A 22,180-nucleotide genomic window follows, 5' to 3' on the forward strand; every position below is an offset into this window, starting at 1 on the left:
GGACAGAAACTTGAGGAGGAGAAACTCTCTCTCTGTCAAGATTCAAACAGGATTTCTCAGAAGGAAAAGCTAACAGGGTTGCATATCTTTTAGAGTAACATCAAGTCAAATCAACTCTGGTAGGTATTGAAGAAGAGACGTGGGGACAAAGATATCAACAGACGAGATACTGCATAGCTTGTTGGTTAGATTTCACTATGATGACATAAGATTTGCAGTTCAGTGGACACAGTAAGCCAGGGGTCCCCAATCCCAGTCCACGAGGGCCAGTGTCCCTGCAGGTTTTAGATGTGTCCTTGATCCATCACAGCTGATTTACATGGATAAATTACCTTCTCAACATGTCTTCAGTTCTCCAGAGGCCTGGTAATGAACTAATCATGTGATTCAGGTGTGTTGACCCAGGGTGAGATCTAAAACCTGCAGGGACACCGGCCCTCGTGGACTGAGATTGGGGACCCCTGCTGTAGGCCAAGACTCTGTACAGTACATAGAAATACATACTGGTCTGAATACAGATGGTCCCTTCCTATGGGAAATAAAACACCAAAAAAGTGTTAGTGATGTTCAAACAGCAAACTCTAAATTCAGACTGCTGTGAAAGCAGACAGACACCCACACTGATCACTTATGATAACAGAAAAACCCACCACTTAGTAGTTCATGTCCTTAAAAGGACTTAATTCTTGTTTCACATTTTATCTACAGCATGATGCAGTTCCATAAACATTTTATCTGAAGAATTTAAAACCCAGCAAGTGTTCTCATTAGAAACAGTGAAGCTACAACAGTATGCAAGTACACCAGTTAGTTTCAACAATACTAAACGTGTCTAAACTCAATATAATCCCATAATCCCACAACAGTCTATAACACCAGCTTCAAATTTCTGGAGTATGAAAATTATGTAATAGCTTGCAATTGTTAGTGGGGATATAGGGGTGAACAGTAAAATTAACAACATATCATTTATGTTCTACAGTGATTATGTATCATCTCAAAATGCTTCCCCTAACACCAAGTAAAAAGATACAACCACTGGTTTCCATAAAAAGATGTTCCCCTGTGCTGCGAAACAATGTTCTGCAGACAGTGGTGATATGTGTTCAAAAAGTAAAACTTGCTAAGAGAAACTCAACGCTTTCCCACAGATTTCTGCACATTGACAGATTATGACGGCTGGAAGCAATTACACTGGTCTGTTGGGCCAACTGAAATCAATGGAAACATCAATAGAGAACAAAAACAAAAAAAAAAAAAACAGGCATTTTAGACATTTTGAAATCACACACACACACACACACACACACACACACACACACACACACACACACACAAAAGATGCCAACTCACATTATCACTCCTTACTGGCCACAAAAAATAAGGATTAAAAAAAAAAAAAAAAAAAAAAAAAAAAAAAAAGACAGTCACAACCTCTACCAAAATAAAATAAAAAACAAAGGAAACCAAAGCTAGCACTGAAGGTTAATGTTGTTTATGTACCAAGATCCACTTGGGACTGCAGGTGGACACTTTGATATTCAGACTCTGAATGGGTATTAACTGCAATGAATCTTCTGTTACAGTACAAATGATAAAGAAAAAAAAAGCAAGAGCAAAACTTAAAACTTGTAAAAATGAGGTGAAGTAGCAGGGAACTGAAGGGCACAAACACAGTGCAACCAGGCTAACACATGTTAAAAGGCAAATGATTTGGTTTTTTAGATTAAATGAAGTGGTGGCACAAGTTATCAAACTCCAGCCTGATTTTAAAGCAGAGTGGCACCTGACAGATTGAGGTCACTAATTAACATCCAAACATCAGTTGGTACAAGGCAAAGGGGGGAAAACAGAAAAAGAAAAACACACAGAGAAGAAAGCATAGCTTGTGTCACAGTTTGCAGTGTCATCACAGCTAAAAGAAAACATCAGGAAACATTGATCATTTTTGAGGAAGCAATTGCAAAACCTCTCTTCACAATATTATGCCTCCATTATTTCACTACACTGTTACTCAAAACACTTGCATAAGTGACGGCATTTACATTGTTCAAGCCATTACAAAGCTTATAAAGCCTGTTAACCTTTCAGCAGAAATTGAATACAAACTTTTAGTATGAATCACACTGGCTGGACTACAATGAGACAGATAACCCAAACCATTTGTCACAAAAAAAGTACAATTATCTATTTTGATTCTGTTCAATCACCAAATGGGAAACAATGATGCATTTTCAATTCACAAGAAAATCTTTTTAGATGTTATTGCACTATGGGTGTCAGTTTAAAATAAACGTTTCACAAAAAGTGGTCTATGATCCTACCCTCCTATGTGTTAAACACAAACAGATCAGCAAAGCAGCTTAAGGGTCAGGGTCAAAGTGTATGTTAGATGGTGAAGTGGGGACAATATTTGTCAATAAAATGTTCAGAATACTTTAGTAGGCTACATTAAGCTAGATCCTTAGGATTTTACCCTTGTAATTTTAAGTTTATATCTGTGTTATTCAGGTACTGTAGGTAAGATTTTCACAAAAATCCGCAATACTGAACACAGCTGGAGGTGTGAGTGTTGATAAAAAGTCAATGATTGAAGGCGAATTAAGCGACGACTAACTCGAGATTGCGTAAAGAGCATAGTTCCTATTCGGGAGAGTAAAGGCAGGTAGACAGTTACGCCTAATATAAAACAGTGGACAGTATTTCCTGCTTTGCCCAGCTTTATAGCTCAGCTGCTTTTATGATAAAAAGAAAGGCTGTAAAGGTTCAGGCTAGGAAGTGAAGATGGGTGGGACATAACAGCGTAATACACTTGTGGTCTGTTTCTCGAAAAACACTAGACAATTCTTATAGAAAATGGAAAACTTACTAGTAGTGGGACTCTCTACAACTGTTGTTTCTAAGCTTAGTAAATAACACAAACCTTTCCTGTGTCCATGCAAACATGCGCTCATGTTAACTAAATTTCAGCATTCTCAAATAATCGCAGATCACGCTATGTTTCCTTTAAAACATAAATTATTACATATTAAAGCTCTACGTGCCATTTTCAAGTATATGATAAATATACAAGTGTGTTACTTCAGCCCCGGTTACCTCAGTGCAGAAATCTGGACTGGCTCTCGGTTCAAAGGGTCTGAGTCTCTGATCCTATGGGTATTACCCTAAGTGTTAAAAATAGACTTGTTTATAGTGCTAGTGTCAACATAGACTTAGATCAGTGCAAACAGGCAGCAATAGCATATGAAGCCCATTCTCTGTTCAAAGTCTACTACATAATTGTGGCTAATACTCACCAATTATTTCAATTTAGACAATTTGGATTTGGATATTTTCCAGGTTTTTATGGTTGTTTCACAGCAAGCATAAAGTACCTGTTTAAAATTCTTGGGAATGTTGGACAACTCTTAAAATTCTGTAAGTGCTTGTTTTTAGAGACGAGTAATTGGGGTTTGGGGGAAAATACAATTAATGGACCAAACCTAAAACAGCTACCAACAGTGTCGGCACCAGAATGGTAAACAGTCTAACATGTTGGGATGACTCCTAGCTGTCTCCCCCAAACTGACACTTTACCTTTGCATCATCAGCTATTATGATATTTTTTATGTTGGGATTCTGAGTCTGAACATTTATTAAACTCACACTACAAATCCCCAAACAAGGCATCAGCGTGGCAGAAAAGCCAGAAAAGGATGAATGAAGCTTCCATCTTCCTGACACTGACAGAAAACAGGGAAGTTAAAGAAAAACAGAAATAAATATAAAGATCAGATCAAGTATTTCATACATCACAAACACAAGCAGCCGAGTCAGACTGGGTCCTCAACAGTAGTTCTGGCGATGCCAATCAGAACAGAACAGAACAAAAATCAATGATGCACTGCAATCTGTTGGAAGACAACGTCTTGGTCCCGTCACCTAACACTAAACTCAGCAGGTTGAGTATGCATGCATGGCAATCTGGTGGTGCTAGTTTTGCTTACATATAGGCAGACAAAGGAGAGACAAACAAAAAGCAAAGGCCATATGCAGTAGAGCAAAATAAAGACCGTTTTTGTTTGTTTGTTTTTTTTGCTTCCCATTGGAGCTGAAGGAGGCAGGTAAAGTATGAATCTCAACAGGTTTTGGCTTCAGTGCACTCTGCAGAAACAGTAGAGCAATGGGCTACTTTTTGTGCAACAAACCGGCAACCACAGCTGCCCAAAGGTGATGTTTCCATGAGTTGCTGGTGGTACAAATCCCTCATTCAGCAGTTAACTCTTCTGCAAAGGTATCCTATTTTAAAGAACTGTTGCACAAATTGTTTCCCGGCGCACTACTGTCCCCAGGATGTAATGCTACAGTAGCTATTCACACAAACACAATAACAAAATACACTAAAATACTTTGTGTCTCTTCTTCCTGACATAGGGCTGATTACACGAATCAGCAGACCCCATTAACAGAAACCATAAATAAAAGATTACAATATTAAACCTCTATGATAGGGGGATGATGGGAAATTTAAGAGATGAATATTAGAGGTCATTGTTATTTACAGGTGTTAAATTATTAAAAATGGCTTTTATCAGTTTCTGTGTTCTCTCTTAGTGTTCCTTTTGTGGCCTCGACAAATGGGACCTTTCAGCAGCTTCAAAAGTTGATGATGTCACAGCATTAAGACATCACGGCCTTCAAGGGCAGGTGACATCGTCTTGTCAAGAGTTGATGTTGTCCTGACAGAATTTCCTTCAGGGGTCCTCTGTTGTCTTGAGCAGCTCCATCAGTGCTCCCACAGCTCCAAAGTAACCCTGGAGCAAAAAGACAAGCACACAAATATATTTTATAGGCTTTTATCATGTAACCAACCAGTGCTTTGTTTCTGAGGGTAAATATAATGATTATAAACACATTAAGTAATTGCTTTAATTTAATAAAAGGACAGCCGTTTGCTCACCTCATGTTCAAGGAAGAGAGCTCTTAGTTGGCCTTTGGACCAGTAGTCCATGGCATAAGCTAGCAGCTTGGTGGACACTGTGTTGATACGGAGGAAGTTCCCAACAAACACCACACGCTCAATTTTCTTATGAGAAAAAGAAGAAAAAAATAAATTTAGAGAAACTGAGACCCAACAAACAAGAGTTTAAACAAGTAATTCACAAATTGTTCTGATAATGAAGAAAGGTCATTTCTAAATGCTCCTGTCATCTTAGTAATGACTCATAAATAGCTACACATAAAAAATGTTAGGTTATGTTCTCTTTAGCTTTCAAGAGTTCAGCCAATATACTTAATTTTTAGATCTAATATTTTTATAGGCTTTAAAAATCCTTTATTAGTGTGACTCTAAAATCCTCTCATATGGCCTAACAAGGAATAATGAACTGCAGAGTTCTTATTTCTCTCCCCTCTGTCCCTGGACACGGTCACCAAAGTGATACTAAATCCCAGGTCTTTCATTTGGTGAAATAAAATATTTTAAAGGTAAATTTTTGTTATGACATTGACATTTAATCCATGTCATGCAAATCTGATTAAAAACTGACTATAATAAAGGCATATAATCTGCAAATACAGTAATAAAGAAAATATAAATAAAATAAAGGTTCTCTAGCACCACCATGTGGTGGTGCTAGAGAACCAATAAACAAACACTGATGAAATCTGGTAGAATACCAAAGACACAAAAATCTTGAAAAACATCCTGCTGTGGTGTGTGCAAGTGTGTAATTCTTCCTGAAAACTTAGCAGGGTAACTTTGTGTTTGTCGATGTAGCTTAAACAGCACAATTCTTTGCCAATAAAATGGTCAAATACAGGACTGAAATCCAGTTATCAAGATTTTTGTTTATGATAAAATGGGGGTCTTAATTTTATTACTAAGGCATTCAGAAGTCATTTAAAAGAAACCCTCCATAACCCTATATATGCACGTTTTTCTTCGCTGCAGCTCTGCATGCAGTGATAGCCCTGTACAATGCTGCTTGATCGCCATGCCACAAGGCAACACTGTAAAGAAGCTCACAGCATGTAGAAATACTCCAGACTGATCCTTTACTTCAGCTTTAGCTGCTATGGTTTTGGTTTTTAAATTAATTTTACAGTTGCCTATTAAAACTAATAAATTATTGTCACATAGTACCAGTAGCCCCAATCCCAGAATTGTTTTATAGCTTACAGCTGGCTATTTACAAAATATTACAACACAAGTGTGAAATCTGGTGATTTTGTTTTTGCCAGCAAAAAAACCCCCAAAACATAAGCATGATTTAAAATATAAACAAATCCAGCAACCTTACCAAAAAAAAACCAAAACTTAAAATTAAGGAATATATTTGGACTTCTGAAAATGCAAAAACAAAAAAACTAAACAAAAAAGAAAGCTCCACCCCCCACCACCACCACGGACACACACAACAACAAAGAACTTTTCTTTTCTATTGTTAAATAGCTATAGCAAGCCATAAGATGTAACTTTTGAATGTGTTTGTAAAGAACAATTAGTTGATTTTATGTTTTTGGTAATCCTGAGTAGCCAGTAAAGAGTAGTTTAGGTGTAGGAGTGTCGATGGGTTATGCAATGACTAAATTCTGGTCTGGGTATCTGTTTCTAAGAACTCAAAGAAACTATCTTAGAGGTTTATGAAACAGTAGATAAACTCATGCAAGTATCTGTATTACATAACCTTTATATGGCTGTTATGATTAGCTGGGTATAGTTGACTGATTCAGCGTGTGTGTGTGTGTGTGTGTGTGTACCTCGTTGACTGCACACATGCGTGCTATGGATCCTATGTTATTAGTGATGGTGACCAGAGTGGCTCTGGCCAGGTCTTCCTTACTGATGCTGTCTCGCTTCTCTTTGCTCATCATGTGACCAAAACTATAAAAGAGACCATAAAAAAACCCAACATGTAAAAGACATTTTCCTCAAAGTCTGATTAACTCTTCACATTAAAAAAAACCAAACAAACAAAAAACGGAAACAAAAAAAAAGTGAACCCATAAATTCTTCAAAAACCTTTTGAAGCAACTGTCACTGGGTGTGTGTATGTATTTGTGTGTGTTTCGTTTCATTAAATCACTAAAAAGAACACCATAACAAAACACTGATTAGAACTTGATAACTGTGATTACATGTGTTTTTACAATGCTTTATGGATCAACTTTGGACCCAGAGCTGCAGGTTTACTGTATACATGGTAAATTCAGTTTAACCGGAGCACATGAGCCTATGTGTGTCTCTGTGTAAAATATTTATTACTAACTGTTCATTTATTGGTATGTTTTTGCTTTTTTTTTGTAATTAAACAATGTCCACACAATTTTGGATAATTTATCCTCTTATCTCATCGTGCTAAATGAGCAATTTATGTGAGCACATAAATCAGAGCTTTTAGCTCACTCATCAAGTTCCAAGGCAATTTCATCCACTTTACACAATTAGATTATTGATTAATCAGGTGTGCATTTTAGTGAGTAAATATCAGTTTAGGTTTTCCAGCTTTTAATCAGAGACACAGATTAAGATTTACTCTAGTGTTGTATCCGCATCTACAACATGTTTTTTCCCCATTTTATTAATCTTTTATAGTTAAAATTAGGGCTGTTCGATATAACGATATATATCGGATGACGATATAAAAACATCGCTATCGTTTGTTTCGTGGTGTCGCAAAATAAACTGTTTACGACAATATTTTTTCATCGTTTTGATGGTCACTGTAGTGGCTACATTAATTTCTTAAAGTTCTCTCTTTCTCCTATATTTAATATAACCATGCTACCGACGGACAAGCGCCTGTTTTTTATGCGTTGTCGTGAAAGAGTATGCAGAGTATTTACGGATGAGAAGCAAAAAAGAGCCGTCAGGTACTAAAAAATAAACCTTTGACTCAAACGTTAGAACAGGCTTTTCCCCGCAGCACGCCGTGTAATAAATACTCACAAAGAAAACGGCGGCCATTACAACTTATGTCTAAAAATGTATAGTATCATGCATCGGTTAAAACATTCGACTCCAGGTACACAACGCCCAGCTTGAAACACTTCACGCAAGTCGAGCTACCCGAGATTCACAGAATTTTCAGAAAATTTTGAATTTTTGTGATTTATATCGTTATCGGACGATAGATGTCTTATATCGGGATATGAGATTTTGGTCATATCGCACAGCCCTAGTTACAATAACCAAATAGTATTTTAACAGTAAACAATGCAGTCCACCACAGATGCAGTGCAGCCAGCTGAAATAAGCTCCTATAACATCTCCTGTGACATCTACAAAAATTACAAGTGTTACATAAACAGTGTCATGTGAAACAGCATAACATTGTGAAAACCAAATTACACTCTTATTGCTTCCACAGAAATAAAGAGCAGACAGACTTTCCTAATCAAATGCAACAGATTAATTGTTTATAAATGATCTGCAGCTGTGATCACCTATATAAAAGCAGATGGTTTGCCAGTTTGCTGTTCTGGAGTTAAAAGTTAGTTTTAACACAATGCCACAATATTCCTAGGAGTGGACATGCTAGAAGCCTAAGAGCTACATCTCAGATTTTACAGGCCTCAGTTAGCATGTTAAAATTCACTACAATAAGAAAAAGACTGAACAAGTAGGTCAAATGTGAGGCCATCCGTCTAACATTTAAAACGTGGCCCCAATTTGGACATGCAACTGGACAATGATCCCAAGCAAACAGAACACCTGAGAAATAAAACAATCAAGCTGTTGCAACAGCCCAGTCAAAGTCCCACTTGGTGGGACAGGTCTCTTAATGTCAAGCAGATAGTCAGAGATAACGCTTACTTCAAGTTAGTGCTTCTAAAGCTGGTTCTACAAGCTACTAAATCATGAAATGCACTTAACTAAAATGTTCAGTTTCACATGAATTCACTGGTTTTCATTATCATGTCAGAAGCGAAGACATCGGACAACCAGACAAATACAAGATGTGCATCCTGGTCAAAGTTCAGTAATACAAACCAAACACAGCTCTGTTCATTGCATCACACTGTTCTATTTATTGTTTACTGACCTATTTTATAGTATGTATACAAACAGACATATGTATACAAACACTCCTGGGATCAGTCTGTATTTCATTGTACCGCTAAAAAAACAAAAACAAGAAGCTTTAAATATAGAAAGAAAAAAAAGTGATGTTACCTGGATGCTACAGCAGAGCCCTGTAGACCAAATCGCTCGTAGTCTCCCCCATAGATATCTTTCACCAGTTTGTCCACATTTGTAGAGTCACCTTTGCTAGCCATTTCCAAAGCCTCCTCAAACGTCTCGCAGCCAGTGAGCAGACAGCAAAGCCCTAGGAATGTACCACCTCCCAGGCTGAAGGCAAGAAAAAGAAAGGGTGTAAACAACATAAATTATAGATCAAAGAAAAAGAAGGGAGAAAAATGCTACTGAAGTTTAATGAAGCAATTGAAACGGTGTGAACACTTTAACACTGACAGTACACAAAAAATGCCCATATCAACTCCAACCTTGGAACAAATGTTAAGTCCTAGGCCAACACAATGTCTCACACATTATGCTTCAAGTGTAAAATAAAGCTCATAATACAAATATTAACACATCTATGGTTTTTATGGCTTTTGGGTGACTTGTCATTTTAGTATTCAAGATTTAGTTTACTATGTTTTTATACTTTTATGTCTTTATTTAAACTCCATATTATTCTTCTTTGCATCTTTGCATATGCTAGAGAATATTTTTAAACTGGCTACATAAATACATTCGATTAAAATATGCTACAAAATAAACACCTAGTTGGTACCAGAATAAGTGAGGAGAAACAGAGCCAACACGAGACAGCTGTTTTGAAATAAAATACTTTATACAACATTAATGTATAAAGCCTTTGTGCCTCGACTTGCCCACACTACTCACACCCACAACAAGTGAGTTCTGTTTGATCATGTTTCTCTTCCTGGAACAGTGCAATAGATTCAGATGGAGGCTGTACACACACACATAAACACTGATGTCACGGTGAGTAGCTGCAATAAGACACACTTGCCATTTACAGAACAAGGAAGTAACGAATGACCAGAGGTATACTGCGACAACAGTGACTGGCCATAGTTGAAAATATTTGTTTATAAGGTCAAATATGATTTCACTGTATTACAGAATACTCAGGAGGCTGAGTAAATCCTAATATCATCAAAGGAAAAAACTCTTTGTACAACACATAATGGGTAGAAGTAACTTCAATTTCTTACAAATGTTTACAGTTCATTCTATGATCATATCTAGTTCTACTATTATGTAAGTACTAAGGTACACAAGGTGATAATGAATGTGACTGTCGCAACTCAAGCAACTGAGTCTGGCATATCTGCCAGATCTACTAAAGCCATAAAAGTGCCACCTTCACCTTTTGCACATACTCTTGAAAAATACTTCTCATGCAGAACTTCATGTTCAAAGGACACGGATGTAGGACTTAAGAGGAGTTCACCACAACAACAAACAGCTGTAATCCTTCTGTTGTTTATTAGGTTGGAAATCACTTGGTTGAAACAGCACCTATTTTCTATCACTGGCACTTTTTCTTCCATAAATTTTGCTTCAAGCAATGAGTTTATTTCACAGCCGGGTTATAGAAACATTATTTTTTTTAACAAGTTTGTTAATATTTTATTAAAAATAAAAATAAACACTTATCTATAGTTTATAGTTTAGTTATAGTTTATCTATTTTTTTTTTTTTTACTTTTCTTAAATTATTATTGGAGCTGAACTCCAATACAGTTTCTCTGTACTTAATTAATACTTCTGTTAATAACTTATTGGTATTGTCTTCTACTGACATGGACTGTTCTACACACCATCACTTGCCTGTGACAGTAGACACACTGCATCATTAATCTCTTGATCAGATTTTTTAAATATCTTTAAACTTATCTAATTTGAATTTTTAAAAATTATATTCTTATTACTCTCTTCTTCCACTCTGCTTATAAATATTCTGTGTGCACCATTAAAGAGGTTCCCATTCTCCTCACCTGGTACCAGTCACCCGTTTGTAGTTGTTCTCTGAGTACACAGCCAGTATGGAGACTCCTGAGCCAATGTTGACCAGCAACATAGGAAAGGGGTTGTCCAAAGTGCAGGGCTTCTTCACACAGCTTTGGGTGTCTGATGGGTTCTGGAAGTAGTAGCACTCAGGGTGTCCGTTGAAGCCTACCCGATCGACAAACAGCAGACCACGAATCAAGCAGTCTAGCTCGTCCAGCTTAAGCAGCTCCAGGTCAGCCATCTGCTCACAAATATAGGAGGTTTAAAACATTGATAAGGCACTACTTTATCTGCTAAATTGTTCCTGATTATTTAAAGTAAAACATTCCTTGAAACCCTTGATTTGTCAGTTGTATAGTATTAAAATGACTCACTGAAAATGGTCTTTAAAAATTAAAAAGTTGCTTATCCAAATGCAGACTAGACTATCAACATTCCTATAAAAGCATACAATGTGAATTACTGTAAATTGGCATGATGGTAACGGCGTAAAAATTAAGTAGAAAACTGGTTGCTTGTAGGAAATAGTAGAGCCCAAGAACAACAACGAAAAAAGTAAAGTAAAACTTATTTGATAGTGTGGAACAACACTGAGTTGGAATTGTTACAGCAAGTAACATGAGTATATGGTGGTCATGGTGGGTAAAACAAAGACTTATAATTGTTGTAAGGAAAAATATGACAGCACACTTGGAACTGGGAAGGGAAGTGTGCAAATAAAAATTATGAGCTATAGCATTAATGTTTTGTCTTAATTTTTGTGATTGCTAAGACAAATCAGCAGTTAAGACAATCAGTAAATGTTCACAAGTCTGTCTCATACTTTGTACAAGTATTGTTTCTCTATACGAAAGCTATGACTTTTAGAGATAAAGAAAAAAAACATGAGTGTAGACGTGAGACATTAAAATATTTTAAAACACATTGGGGTTGAATTGATGACATTTAGCACAGTTTGTGCAGTGTCAGAGATTTCACTGATCCTGCTGAAGTGCAGACATGGTCAATGAACCTAGGTAAAAAGGTACTGTGAGGGAAGGCAAGAATTTGTGATGAAATTACATTGAAACACGATTCTGTAAACAAATGACCTAGATTTTTTGCACTTTTTGTCCCATTTATTCATCTATTAACCATTTTCTTGATTGTTTATCTAGAGTTTGAATTAACATATCAAAAATGGGCAGCAAAGACAAAAAAAAAGTCCCCTTCTGAAACCCTATATGCCACAAACTGATATTGACCTCCCTAGATATGTAAATTCACATTGCTTGTTCTGTACAGGTGGTTACTCCTGTGTATTTCCAGCTACTTTTTCATTGCAACTTTTGAATGGATCAGTGAGAGACTAAAAGTCACCTCAATATAAGAAATAATCAAAACCTCAATAAAAGTAGTCACGACCACCAGCAAACTCCTGGAGAGAGACTGCTGAAACTATCAGAATGGACAAAGATGTAGAAAAACTTGAGGGGCAAAGACGATTGCCTTAACCTCCTAAGACCCGAACTCTTTCATGGCATGCATTTTCAATTTCTCTTTGCTATTTGGGCTGATTGGGACCTGATGAATGTAAAAAACAAAGAATTACCTGATTTTTTCTTTTTAACCTGATTTTTGTTTCTAAGAAAAATGAGATCCACATAAGAGGACATTCGTTTTAAATTTTGATAGAACAGTGGCAGTATAATGTCCTCGTAAGTGGATATCAGGCCCTTGTAGAGCAAAATTTAGTATTTTGGTCTTGACAACCAAAAATGTGATGTCCACATATGTAGAAGCCAGGTCTTAGGAGGTTAAAAAAAAACAAACAAATACTGTAAAGACAAACTAGGACATGACCATAATGTAATTAACACTTATTGCACCACGCAAAGTATGAATCCTTGCAATAGTGCTGGTTGCTTGCATTGGTTACGTCGTGGGCTGTATAAAGAGTCACTGCACAAACTCTAAATCTGCCGTTATTTGCAAAGGGTAACCACCGTGAATTAATCTGCATATTTGAATTGGCACAGATTTTCAGACATGAAGGATTTGTGTCTCCTCCCAATCTTGCACTGGGGAACTTTAACATGTTAGGCGAATGTGTTAACCACTACACCACATATCTATTTTCAATCAACTAAGTATTTGATTAATCAACTATTCACTGTAATTATGTCATAATGTTTAATCAGTACCACTGATACTGAGATGTTATCTCTGTATATACTGCACACTCACCATTCTGAACTCATTCTCAAACTTGTAAGCCCCGCCTCCAGTGGCACAGAGTGTTGTGTGCAAGCTAGAGAAGTTCTTATCCCGTCCCATCTGAATAAAGCGGGGCATGGCCTGTGTTGGGAAGCGAATGAAGTGCAGGTTTCCTGTCCTGCCGCACATGGTCAGATTCCTCAGCTCCAGGTGAACGTCACGGACACCTGTTTTACCTGAATAAGGAAAGAATAATTTTTACCATATGGTATTGTCTCCTGATTTGTGTTATGCTTTTAATTTCTTTTGAACACTCAAGTGACCCAAAAGCTGAATTTGAAGCTGATAACAAAATTCATCTCATAAATTGTAAAACTGTAAAATATATCAGTGAGAGATACCTATATCCATCTGCATGTGTAAATAGTCATACCATAGGCAACGTTTGAGGTGAGGTAGCGGCGGATTGACTTGAGGTTTTCCACTTCCTCCTGTTCTTCCTCTGCAGTTATATCGACTGGCTCAAAGTACACCAACTTGACCAAAGTCCCACCAATGTCCATACCAAACCAGGGGAAGGCTAGAGAAGGTAATGGAAAAACAAGTAAACTGTTACTTTAAAAAGGAAAACAAGACATTATGTAGACATTTTTGCATAACATATTGAATTCTGGTTGTTATGCTAATAAAAATAAATACAGGCCTATTTCCTTTGCAAATGATAAGGACATACCCCTGAACCATGATGTGCTCCAGACCAAAGTTGCATGAAATAAGCACCAGAGACTCAGAGTAATAATCCTTAATAGAAATCTATGGAAGAACTCAATAACGGCAAGGCATTTATCCCCCAATCCCTTTGCCAAAAGCCAATTAAAAGCTAAAGCAGGAAACATATGAGCCAACTGGGGGGCAGGGCTTTTAGTTGCTCTGCCCCTCGACTTTGGAATTCCTTACCCCCTGACCTCAGAAATATTAGTTCATTCCCTCTTTTTAAGTCCACCCTCAAAACTCATCTGTTTAAAATTGCTTATGTTTAAACCTCTGGATGCTCTTAACTTTTATCTGTTATTCTTATTATTGTGTATATTTCCAGTTTCTGTGTTTTTATCTGTTGTACAGTGTCCTTGGGTGCTTTGAAAGGCGCTATTTTTAAATAAAATGTATTATTATTATTATTATTATTATTAACTGTGTTGCTGCACAGATACATGCAGTTGTGAATCATAACACTTTCAACTGTGATGTGACAGGCACATCTGCTCATTATTATCTAAGTCTATGGATATCATAATAAAGGAATGAATAAAGGAAATGAAGCAAATTCCAGTAATTCTATCAATGGAGTTTATTACTAATGTCTCCCCGTTCATTTAGATAGGAGTTACAAAATAACTGCCCAAAGGCAGTTAAGATGTCCAAATTGCCAAGACAGTAATCTTGCTTCCAGGATGGTTTTAGTAGGAACACTGTACATCGAATGCTGCAAAAAAAAAAAACAACAACAACACTCGAGCGAGGGGAAACAATCTGGACTTGATATTTTTGGGGGTAGAACACTGAGTTCAGCACAAAAAAATGAAAATCTTCCAGCACCACTGGCTAGGAAAAAAAGCTACCACAGCACAACAACATTGCCATAGAAACAGTTACCACTCCCCATCATCTCCTGTTCGCTCGGTATCTCATACACTGTTCAGCCTCCTATTTTCTCTTTCCCTTAGCTTCTCCTCTCCTCTCCACCTCTCAGCCTTTATCACAGTCTCATACACACCATCCATCTTCCTTTCTCGACCTTTCCCACTTCCTCCCCTCCTCCATCTCCATCAGCATTCTCTCATTTGGAGTTTCTTGCCTTTCACCACACATTTTTCCTTTTTGTCCTTTCAGCTTTTTATTTTAGTGAACACCATCTTCTTCCAGCTTCATTCTGTTCCACTCCTCCTTATAGCTTTCCCTTGTTTCTCATCTGTCAGTCACTTTAATTAAATTAACATTTACATGGCCAGGATGACATAAGTGATACTGCAGGATGTTTTTAATTAACCACAAAGCAACGGATATTTGCCTCCAAAAACAATACAACAAATTGTATTCTTATTGATTTTTTTCAAGACATACAAAATGTATTTCTATTTTTAGAAGCTAACTGCATTGGCACTTCAACAAAGAGAAAAGTTCTGGTTGAAATTTTGGTAAGAATGGTTTGATAACAAAATGAGGTTACACAGAGCTAAATGAGAGGAAAAACACTCGGCATACCTCAAGTTTAGTTTTAAGGTTTTACTGCGCTGTAGAGAGGCAAGACAAATATGAAAAGGAAGGTTTCGCACATGACATTTAATACTGGCTGTATCATTTAGTGTGTAGTTAGGAACAATGGAAACCATGTGCTAGTGTTCAAGACAACCATGCTCACTTAAACTGTGTTGCTGTGGAAGCATTGAACAAAAGAATGTGTTGAAGCAAACCATTTAGTACATAACTGGTAAACAGCACACTGAGACAATATATAATGTCTTTCACATGTAAACAAAATCCTACAGAAACACAGATGATAAACAAATGAAGCATGCTTCTATAACCCCTCGGCTGATCAGTTTATTATGAGATGTATGACCCAAACACTGACACTTGTGATGTGTCCTTACTTTATACATCAGCTTGATTTCCATTCTGAGTAATATATGTTTCCCTGTAAATATAGAATAAGCAATTCAAGACTCCAGACGTATAAACTTGGATTTGGTTCACTGAATACTGTTAGATGCTAAGAACACATTTTATTTTAAACCTTCAATGAGAGTAAATGTTGATCAGTAAGCTTCTCTACTGAAGCAGCTACCTCTGAATAGAAGTTCAGCATATGATTAATCACTTAACTGTAAAAGGAGTGTGTGTGCCTGCAGTCATCAGTTTCCTATCAATTTCAAAAACTCTCAATAATAACACAAAGAACAAATAGTAAATACAACATTCATAAATAATTCATCAATTAACAGTTTCAAATCCAAGTAAATCAGACTTAGAACATTGATATCTTTGACTCTTTACCTTCATGACAGTAGTAGTTAAACACTGAACTAATTTACCACCATTTGGACTTAAAAAGGTCAGCACATGACTGTTCACCGCCCTCTCTGCGCCTTTACTGTGGCCCTTGCATGATGATCAGAGTGACTATTTCACAACTGACCAGTGAAGGGAACAGACGGACTGTCTGGCTTACTGAGGCAAAGTCCACTTTCAGCTAAGCTGAGGATTCCACTTCAGAGGATGATCACTTGTAAACACATACTTTATGATTTGTTAGCAATTAGTGTTAGCAACACAAGCATATGCACATGTGACCCTCGATCTAATGTTTATGGTAAATTATGTCAAACTGACATACTATACAGACAAAAGTATTGGGCCAAATGTCTTAATCTTTGAATTCGGGTGTTTTAAATCCACAGGTTTTATACACAGGTGTATAAAATTTGGCACCTAACAACGTAGTCTGCCTTTAAAAATGTTTGAGAAAGAATGTGTCGTTCTAAAGAGCTCACTGAATTCGAGTGTGGTACTGTAACAGGATGCCAAGATTGCAAAAACTAAGTTTGCTGCATGTCTTCCCTTGTAAAAATTCCACAATCAACTGTAAGTGGTATTATTGCAAAGTGGTAGGGTTTAGGAACCACAGCAACTCAGCCACAAAATGGCAGACCATAAAGACTTACAGAACAGGGTTGCTGTGAGCTGAGGATCTTAGTGTGTAAAAGTCACGAGTGCTCTGCTGACTCAATAACTACAGGGTTCCAAACCACCCTCTCAGAGTAAACATCAGCACAAAAACTGTGCACCAAGACTTCGTGGAATGGTTTTGGCCAAGCAGATCCTGTAGGGGGAATGTGTCCTCATACGATACTGTTTACGGTTTGTCAGAAAAGTGAATGTGCAACAGTAACTTCAGTATTAATCTCTTTAGTATAACATCTCACTTTTGGTGAAACTGTGTCACAGTCTCCACTTTTACACCTACTAAAATCTACTTTCTTTTGAACACATAAAGGATAGGCTTTGTAAATGATATAACACTAATATTGCTTTTAATGTCAGCAAACTGTCGTAACCAAAGGTTACTCAGGTTTCACATTATTTTTAATATCTATGAAATGATTTGCACAGAACAACATAAACTCATGCAATACTTTTACATCTTTGTCTATTGAAAACTGAGCTAACTAATAGGAACCAAAACCAACTCTATGACTTTTAGCCCTGTTAAGGTTATCTGTTGATAACCCAACGCTACACCTGCTCCAACTCCACTACAGTGGCTAATGCCTTTCAGTCACCCACCACATTGTCTAGTGCACTTTTTTGCCACTGTGCCCTCTTACCCAGTGACCTTCTCTCATGTCTGTAAATAAGAACTGACAGACATTGATTTTCCAATGCCTGCTGTGGAAATCTCACCTGCTAGATTTTTAACTCAAACATTCCTCTTGTTGAGCGTGACACTAATGATTCTTAGATTCATTACTATCATTTTATCCTGCCAAACAAAGAGAATATTTTTTTTCCTTTTTCTGTTTTTTTAATAAAGGAAATACATGCTTATAATAGAGACAGCAGCTCTCACCACTGAGATGAAGATTAATGGTTTAAAAGAGAAAGTAAAATTGCACAAGTATTATGGATTGTTACTAGCATTTCTGCCTTCCACCTTCGAAGAAATGAAATCTCCCACTCTGACAAAATGAAAGGCAACACTGCAAGCAAAAGCCAGCCAGGGTAGATGACAGGGTCTGTCTCAAGTGACAATCATGTTTTTCTCCATAATCCCAGCCAAAAAACAAACCCACAAGCAGTACATGACATTATTCAAATTCAGAATTTAAATTTATACAAACAAACATATTTATTTAACATTACACTGTAAAAATCATGACTTCCTCCCTGAGATAAACATAAATAATCTAAGGATTTTAATTTTGTCTATTTTGAGCTGCTTAGAGACTCTAACTATGTTAACATCACTGCTGTGACTTTTTAATGATCTGTGTGAAAACTACAAACTTCCTGTTTCCCTTTTTAGGGTTTTATGTTGTCATTGTGGAAATTCTTTAAACTACATTTAAACTACAAGCCACAATAATAATGTTAGTAAGGAAGATGTCAGTTATGGTTCAGATGGTACAGCAGAGTGTCCACTAATTGCAAGCTTGATGTTTCAAGCCCCAGCCCCTTCTGCTGATGTCATATGTCCTGAACCTGAAGCACTGAAATTGCTTGGCCCATTACATGGGCAGCCAAGTATCATGCACAGCGCCTGCAACACTGGTGTTTGCCTTGGGCAAGAGGCAAAAATCACAAATACATTGTAAGAGAAAACTGTAACCCTGTTTTGAAGCCTGTTGGCGATAATGTACAAAATGTAATGCCACAATGCAATAATTGAAAATGACTTTGTCATTAAGACAAGATATTAAATGTTGAAAATGAGAAGTTGTGGCTTCCATTTGATTACATGATACTGCATTGCATTTATTTAACAAAACTCTTTAATTATTTGGGAACTGATTTGACCAATTTTTTTTTCTTGATAAAGGATATGAGCTGCTCAGCAGTTCAGTTATACTTTTCATTTTGTAATGCTTTCAGTAAATGACAGGACTACATTGCCAGCCCCAGTCTTTTACGAAAGATCCATGCTGTTGTATTACATGGAGAATTTAGTGTGGCATTATTCTTCTAAACAAGCCCTTTCTTGAAGGAGACACTGTTCCATAAAATATTTACATATTGTTCAGCATTAATGAAGCCTTCACAAATGTGCAGATTATCCGTACTATATGACACCTCATTCAGTCAGAAGTACTAGCTTTTCAACTTCAAGCTGATCACAAGTAGGAAAGGTCCCTCTACCCCTGGCCCAAAAAACACAGCATCCATGATTTTTTTAAAAAGCAAAAGAAATCCCTTTTTAATTTGACAGACCACCCGGACAGTTTCCACACCACCTCAGTCTATCATAAATGTACTCAATCTTAGAGAGGATAAAAATTAAAAATTAAGCTTTACAGTTCTTCTGAGGTTGTGTCTAAAAGTGGGCTAAAGGGCTTAATGGACAGGGGAAACAAAGAGGAAAGAGCAACAAAGGGACCTCTTTGGATTTCAATGAGGGGTGCTACATTTTATTCAACCAGACCACTACATCAATGGGAAACAGAACTAATAGAGCACAGGTAGTCATCAATCACCATCAATTTTGTGTGTGGAAATCAGAGGCTAAAAAGACTGTAAATCTAAAGTTTGGGGACAATAGATAGCAGAGATTAAAGTTGTTAGTAAATGCATTAAGGTTTGTAAGCCCCTCTTGTTTTACCATTTCTCTTTGTTACTTTTGTGTTTTTTCAGTAACCTTTTGCACTGCCTATTTGACTTGGACTTCTTAAAAGAAGAGACCTGGTATGTCTTCAGGAACTTTGTAACTAAATAAAGCATAAATAAAAAATAAAGAATATCAAAGAGATATAAAGTTAACTAAACGCAAAAATGCTGTTGATACAAATGCTCCCTTCTGCCAGCTTGGCACAATAGGTCAAGACAGACTACCACCAACTTTTTCTAACATGTCAACATTGGCTGTGTTGGGACAAAGTTTCCACTTCATGAAAAATGCATTTCCTGACTGACATGTCACCGTTTTGTCCTGAGGGTGTCTGTATCTCCAACTTGCGAGGATGCTTTCCTGGGAGAGATGTTATTAGCAAATAGGGCTGGGCCATATCATACCTTTCACGGTAATACCGGTATAATGTTGGGCAACGATAAGAAAATGAAATCTCGCGATAGAATATGGGTAAAACGCGCATGCACAGTGCCTTTGTTTTCATACGCACATGGCGGAAAAAGCATGGTGGCGACGGAGAATGAGAAGGGCGAAAGCGGAACGTTGAATGAAACGCACGAATCAGAATTGGTTTGTAAAAATGCTGCAACTTCAGTGGTGTGGCACTGGTTTGGCTTTCGTCCGTCAGATACACAACAAAGCACTATTTTTGGTAGAGCATGCTAGCGGGTGTCGTTATTACTGTGTTTTTTGGAAAATACGGCACACTTAAAATCAATCCTTTGATTTTTCTGAAACTCGACAGAGCCCCTTATAATCCCGTGTGCCTTATGTATGAATTCTGGTTGTGTTTACTGAGCTCGAAACGATTTTATGTGGTACATGGCGCTCAAAAATCTGTCAAATATTTTAGTATGACTTTGCTAAGCCACGAACCCGCACCGCTTGATGGATTGTCGGAGCATTACGGCTACCGTAGGCAGGCCAATTTCCACTGGAAATGCCTTTTGGTTAAACTGTCAGCAAGGAATTTGCATTTGCACTGTTAAATTTTTATATAACTTTAATGCACATAAAAAACAGCTGCTTGTTTAAGTGAAAATACATTGATGGGTCTTTTTTGCACTAATGAAGTTGTGGAGTTGTAAAGTATTTTGTCTAGTGTCAATTATATCGTCAGTTATATCGTTATCGCAAATTTTCAAATGTATATCGTGATAAATATTTTTGGTCATATCGCCCTGCTCTATTAGCAAATATGAATATATAGCCTAGTCATTTGAGTACTTTTTTTGTTATTGTTGAATTTCATGGACATGCCTGTGATAGACTGGCAGTCTGTCCAGGTTGTACCCTGCCCCCTCACACTATGATAGATGAGATAGGCTCCAGCACCACCAGAACCCTGAATTTGATAAGTTGAAGAAAATGGATGGTTGAGTGGATGGATTTCATTACATACTGAAACTTGATTCACTGCAAGGCAAATAGGAAAACTACTGTTAGCTGTTTCCATCACTCTTTTACTATTATGTAGAAAGTTATTTAAGGTATCCAAAGCATTTAAATCTCTCTACAAGTTGCTCTTTAGCAATTTCAGGGTCATCGAAAAAACAAGAAGTCAGGAACACCTGACTTATTCAAGGCTTCAAAGAGCATACAGAGCCATATCACACAAACACACTTTGCCCACCAAAGAGCAAGGTTGGGGCATGAAGACTGATTTGTGTAGATGTAGGTAAAAGGTCCTTGGCCTAACAAACACCGATATTGCACTGCATGTCCCCATGACATACACAGATTTCACATACACACACACAGACACACACACACACACACACACACACACACACACATATAACATTTTGTCATTGCTTCACCTTTAAGCTCAGGTTTCATAGAAGGGTTTGGTGTTTGTATGTGTGTGGAAGCAAATTATGTAAAAAGAAGAGGGAATGACACAAAAGTATTGCTTTTGCCCTGCATGACAAAAATGAGTGAGAGAGACTAAAAAGGTACACCTATTGCATACCCTAGACAATATATTTACTGTTAGTAATGACAGGGCATTACTTTAAAAAGGTCACAGATTACATCTTTTTTCATTTAAAAGATTTTAAAAAGTTACAGTGCTAACCAGAGGTTGAATGTATATAAATACATTTACTCAGTACAAAGTACAAATTAGCTGTCCTGTTCAACTGCATTTGCCTTTTTTATATTCTGGGATGATGTAAACATCCTTATGACGATAATAAGGATGTTTTGTTCTGGATATTCTAAAGTCTTAAGATTAAGTGTTTCACCATTATCTTCATCTCTTTTTGCATCCACTTTACTTTTACTATTACCTATTACGAACATATTATTATAGTTACAATCAGAGAAGTACCGCCATCACCTTCACTGTTACTGCTAACACTTAATTACATCCATCATTTCCCACACTTGAACTTTACTTAGATGTGTATTTTTATATCCAATACAACAACACAATCAATTTATTACTGAGAAATCTTTGTCATTATTTGAAGCATCATCTGCTGTTACCACATAGTCTGGTCCGTCTGGTTTCATGTTTCCTCATGGGCAGGCTGGCCTTGAGTCTGTCTTGTC

At 37.0% G+C, this 22,180-nt stretch overlaps 1 protein-coding gene across 2 annotated transcripts in view; it reads right to left on the reverse strand.

Moving 5' to 3' along the window:
- Positions 1-666: 666 nt before the first annotated feature.
- The window catches only part of pank1a (pantothenate kinase 1a), a 29,931-nt gene continuing 8,417 nt past the window's right edge, over positions 667-22,180 (reverse strand). For both annotated transcript variants that reach the window (XM_084948480.1, XM_084948481.1), the window contains exons 2-8: positions 13,658-13,804; positions 13,255-13,460; positions 11,016-11,269; positions 9,158-9,334; positions 6,742-6,865; positions 4,940-5,065; positions 667-4,793 (exon numbers count right to left, since the gene is read on the reverse strand). In XM_084948480.1, coding sequence (XP_084804606.1) covers positions 4,734-4,793; positions 4,940-5,065; positions 6,742-6,865; positions 9,158-9,334; positions 11,016-11,269; positions 13,255-13,460; positions 13,658-13,804 — 1,094 coding nt within the window. In that variant the 3' untranslated portion in view covers positions 667-4,733. The remainder of the gene's footprint in view (positions 4,794-4,939; positions 5,066-6,741; positions 6,866-9,157; positions 9,335-11,015; positions 11,270-13,254; positions 13,461-13,657; positions 13,805-22,180) is intronic.

Source organism: Perissodus microlepis, chromosome 13 (assembly GCF_051167445.1).
Source record: "Perissodus microlepis isolate ML-2025 ecotype Zambia chromosome 13, ASM5116744v1, whole genome shotgun sequence".
In the NCBI taxonomy this organism is placed as follows: Eukaryota; Metazoa; Chordata; class Actinopteri; order Cichliformes; family Cichlidae; genus Perissodus; species Perissodus microlepis.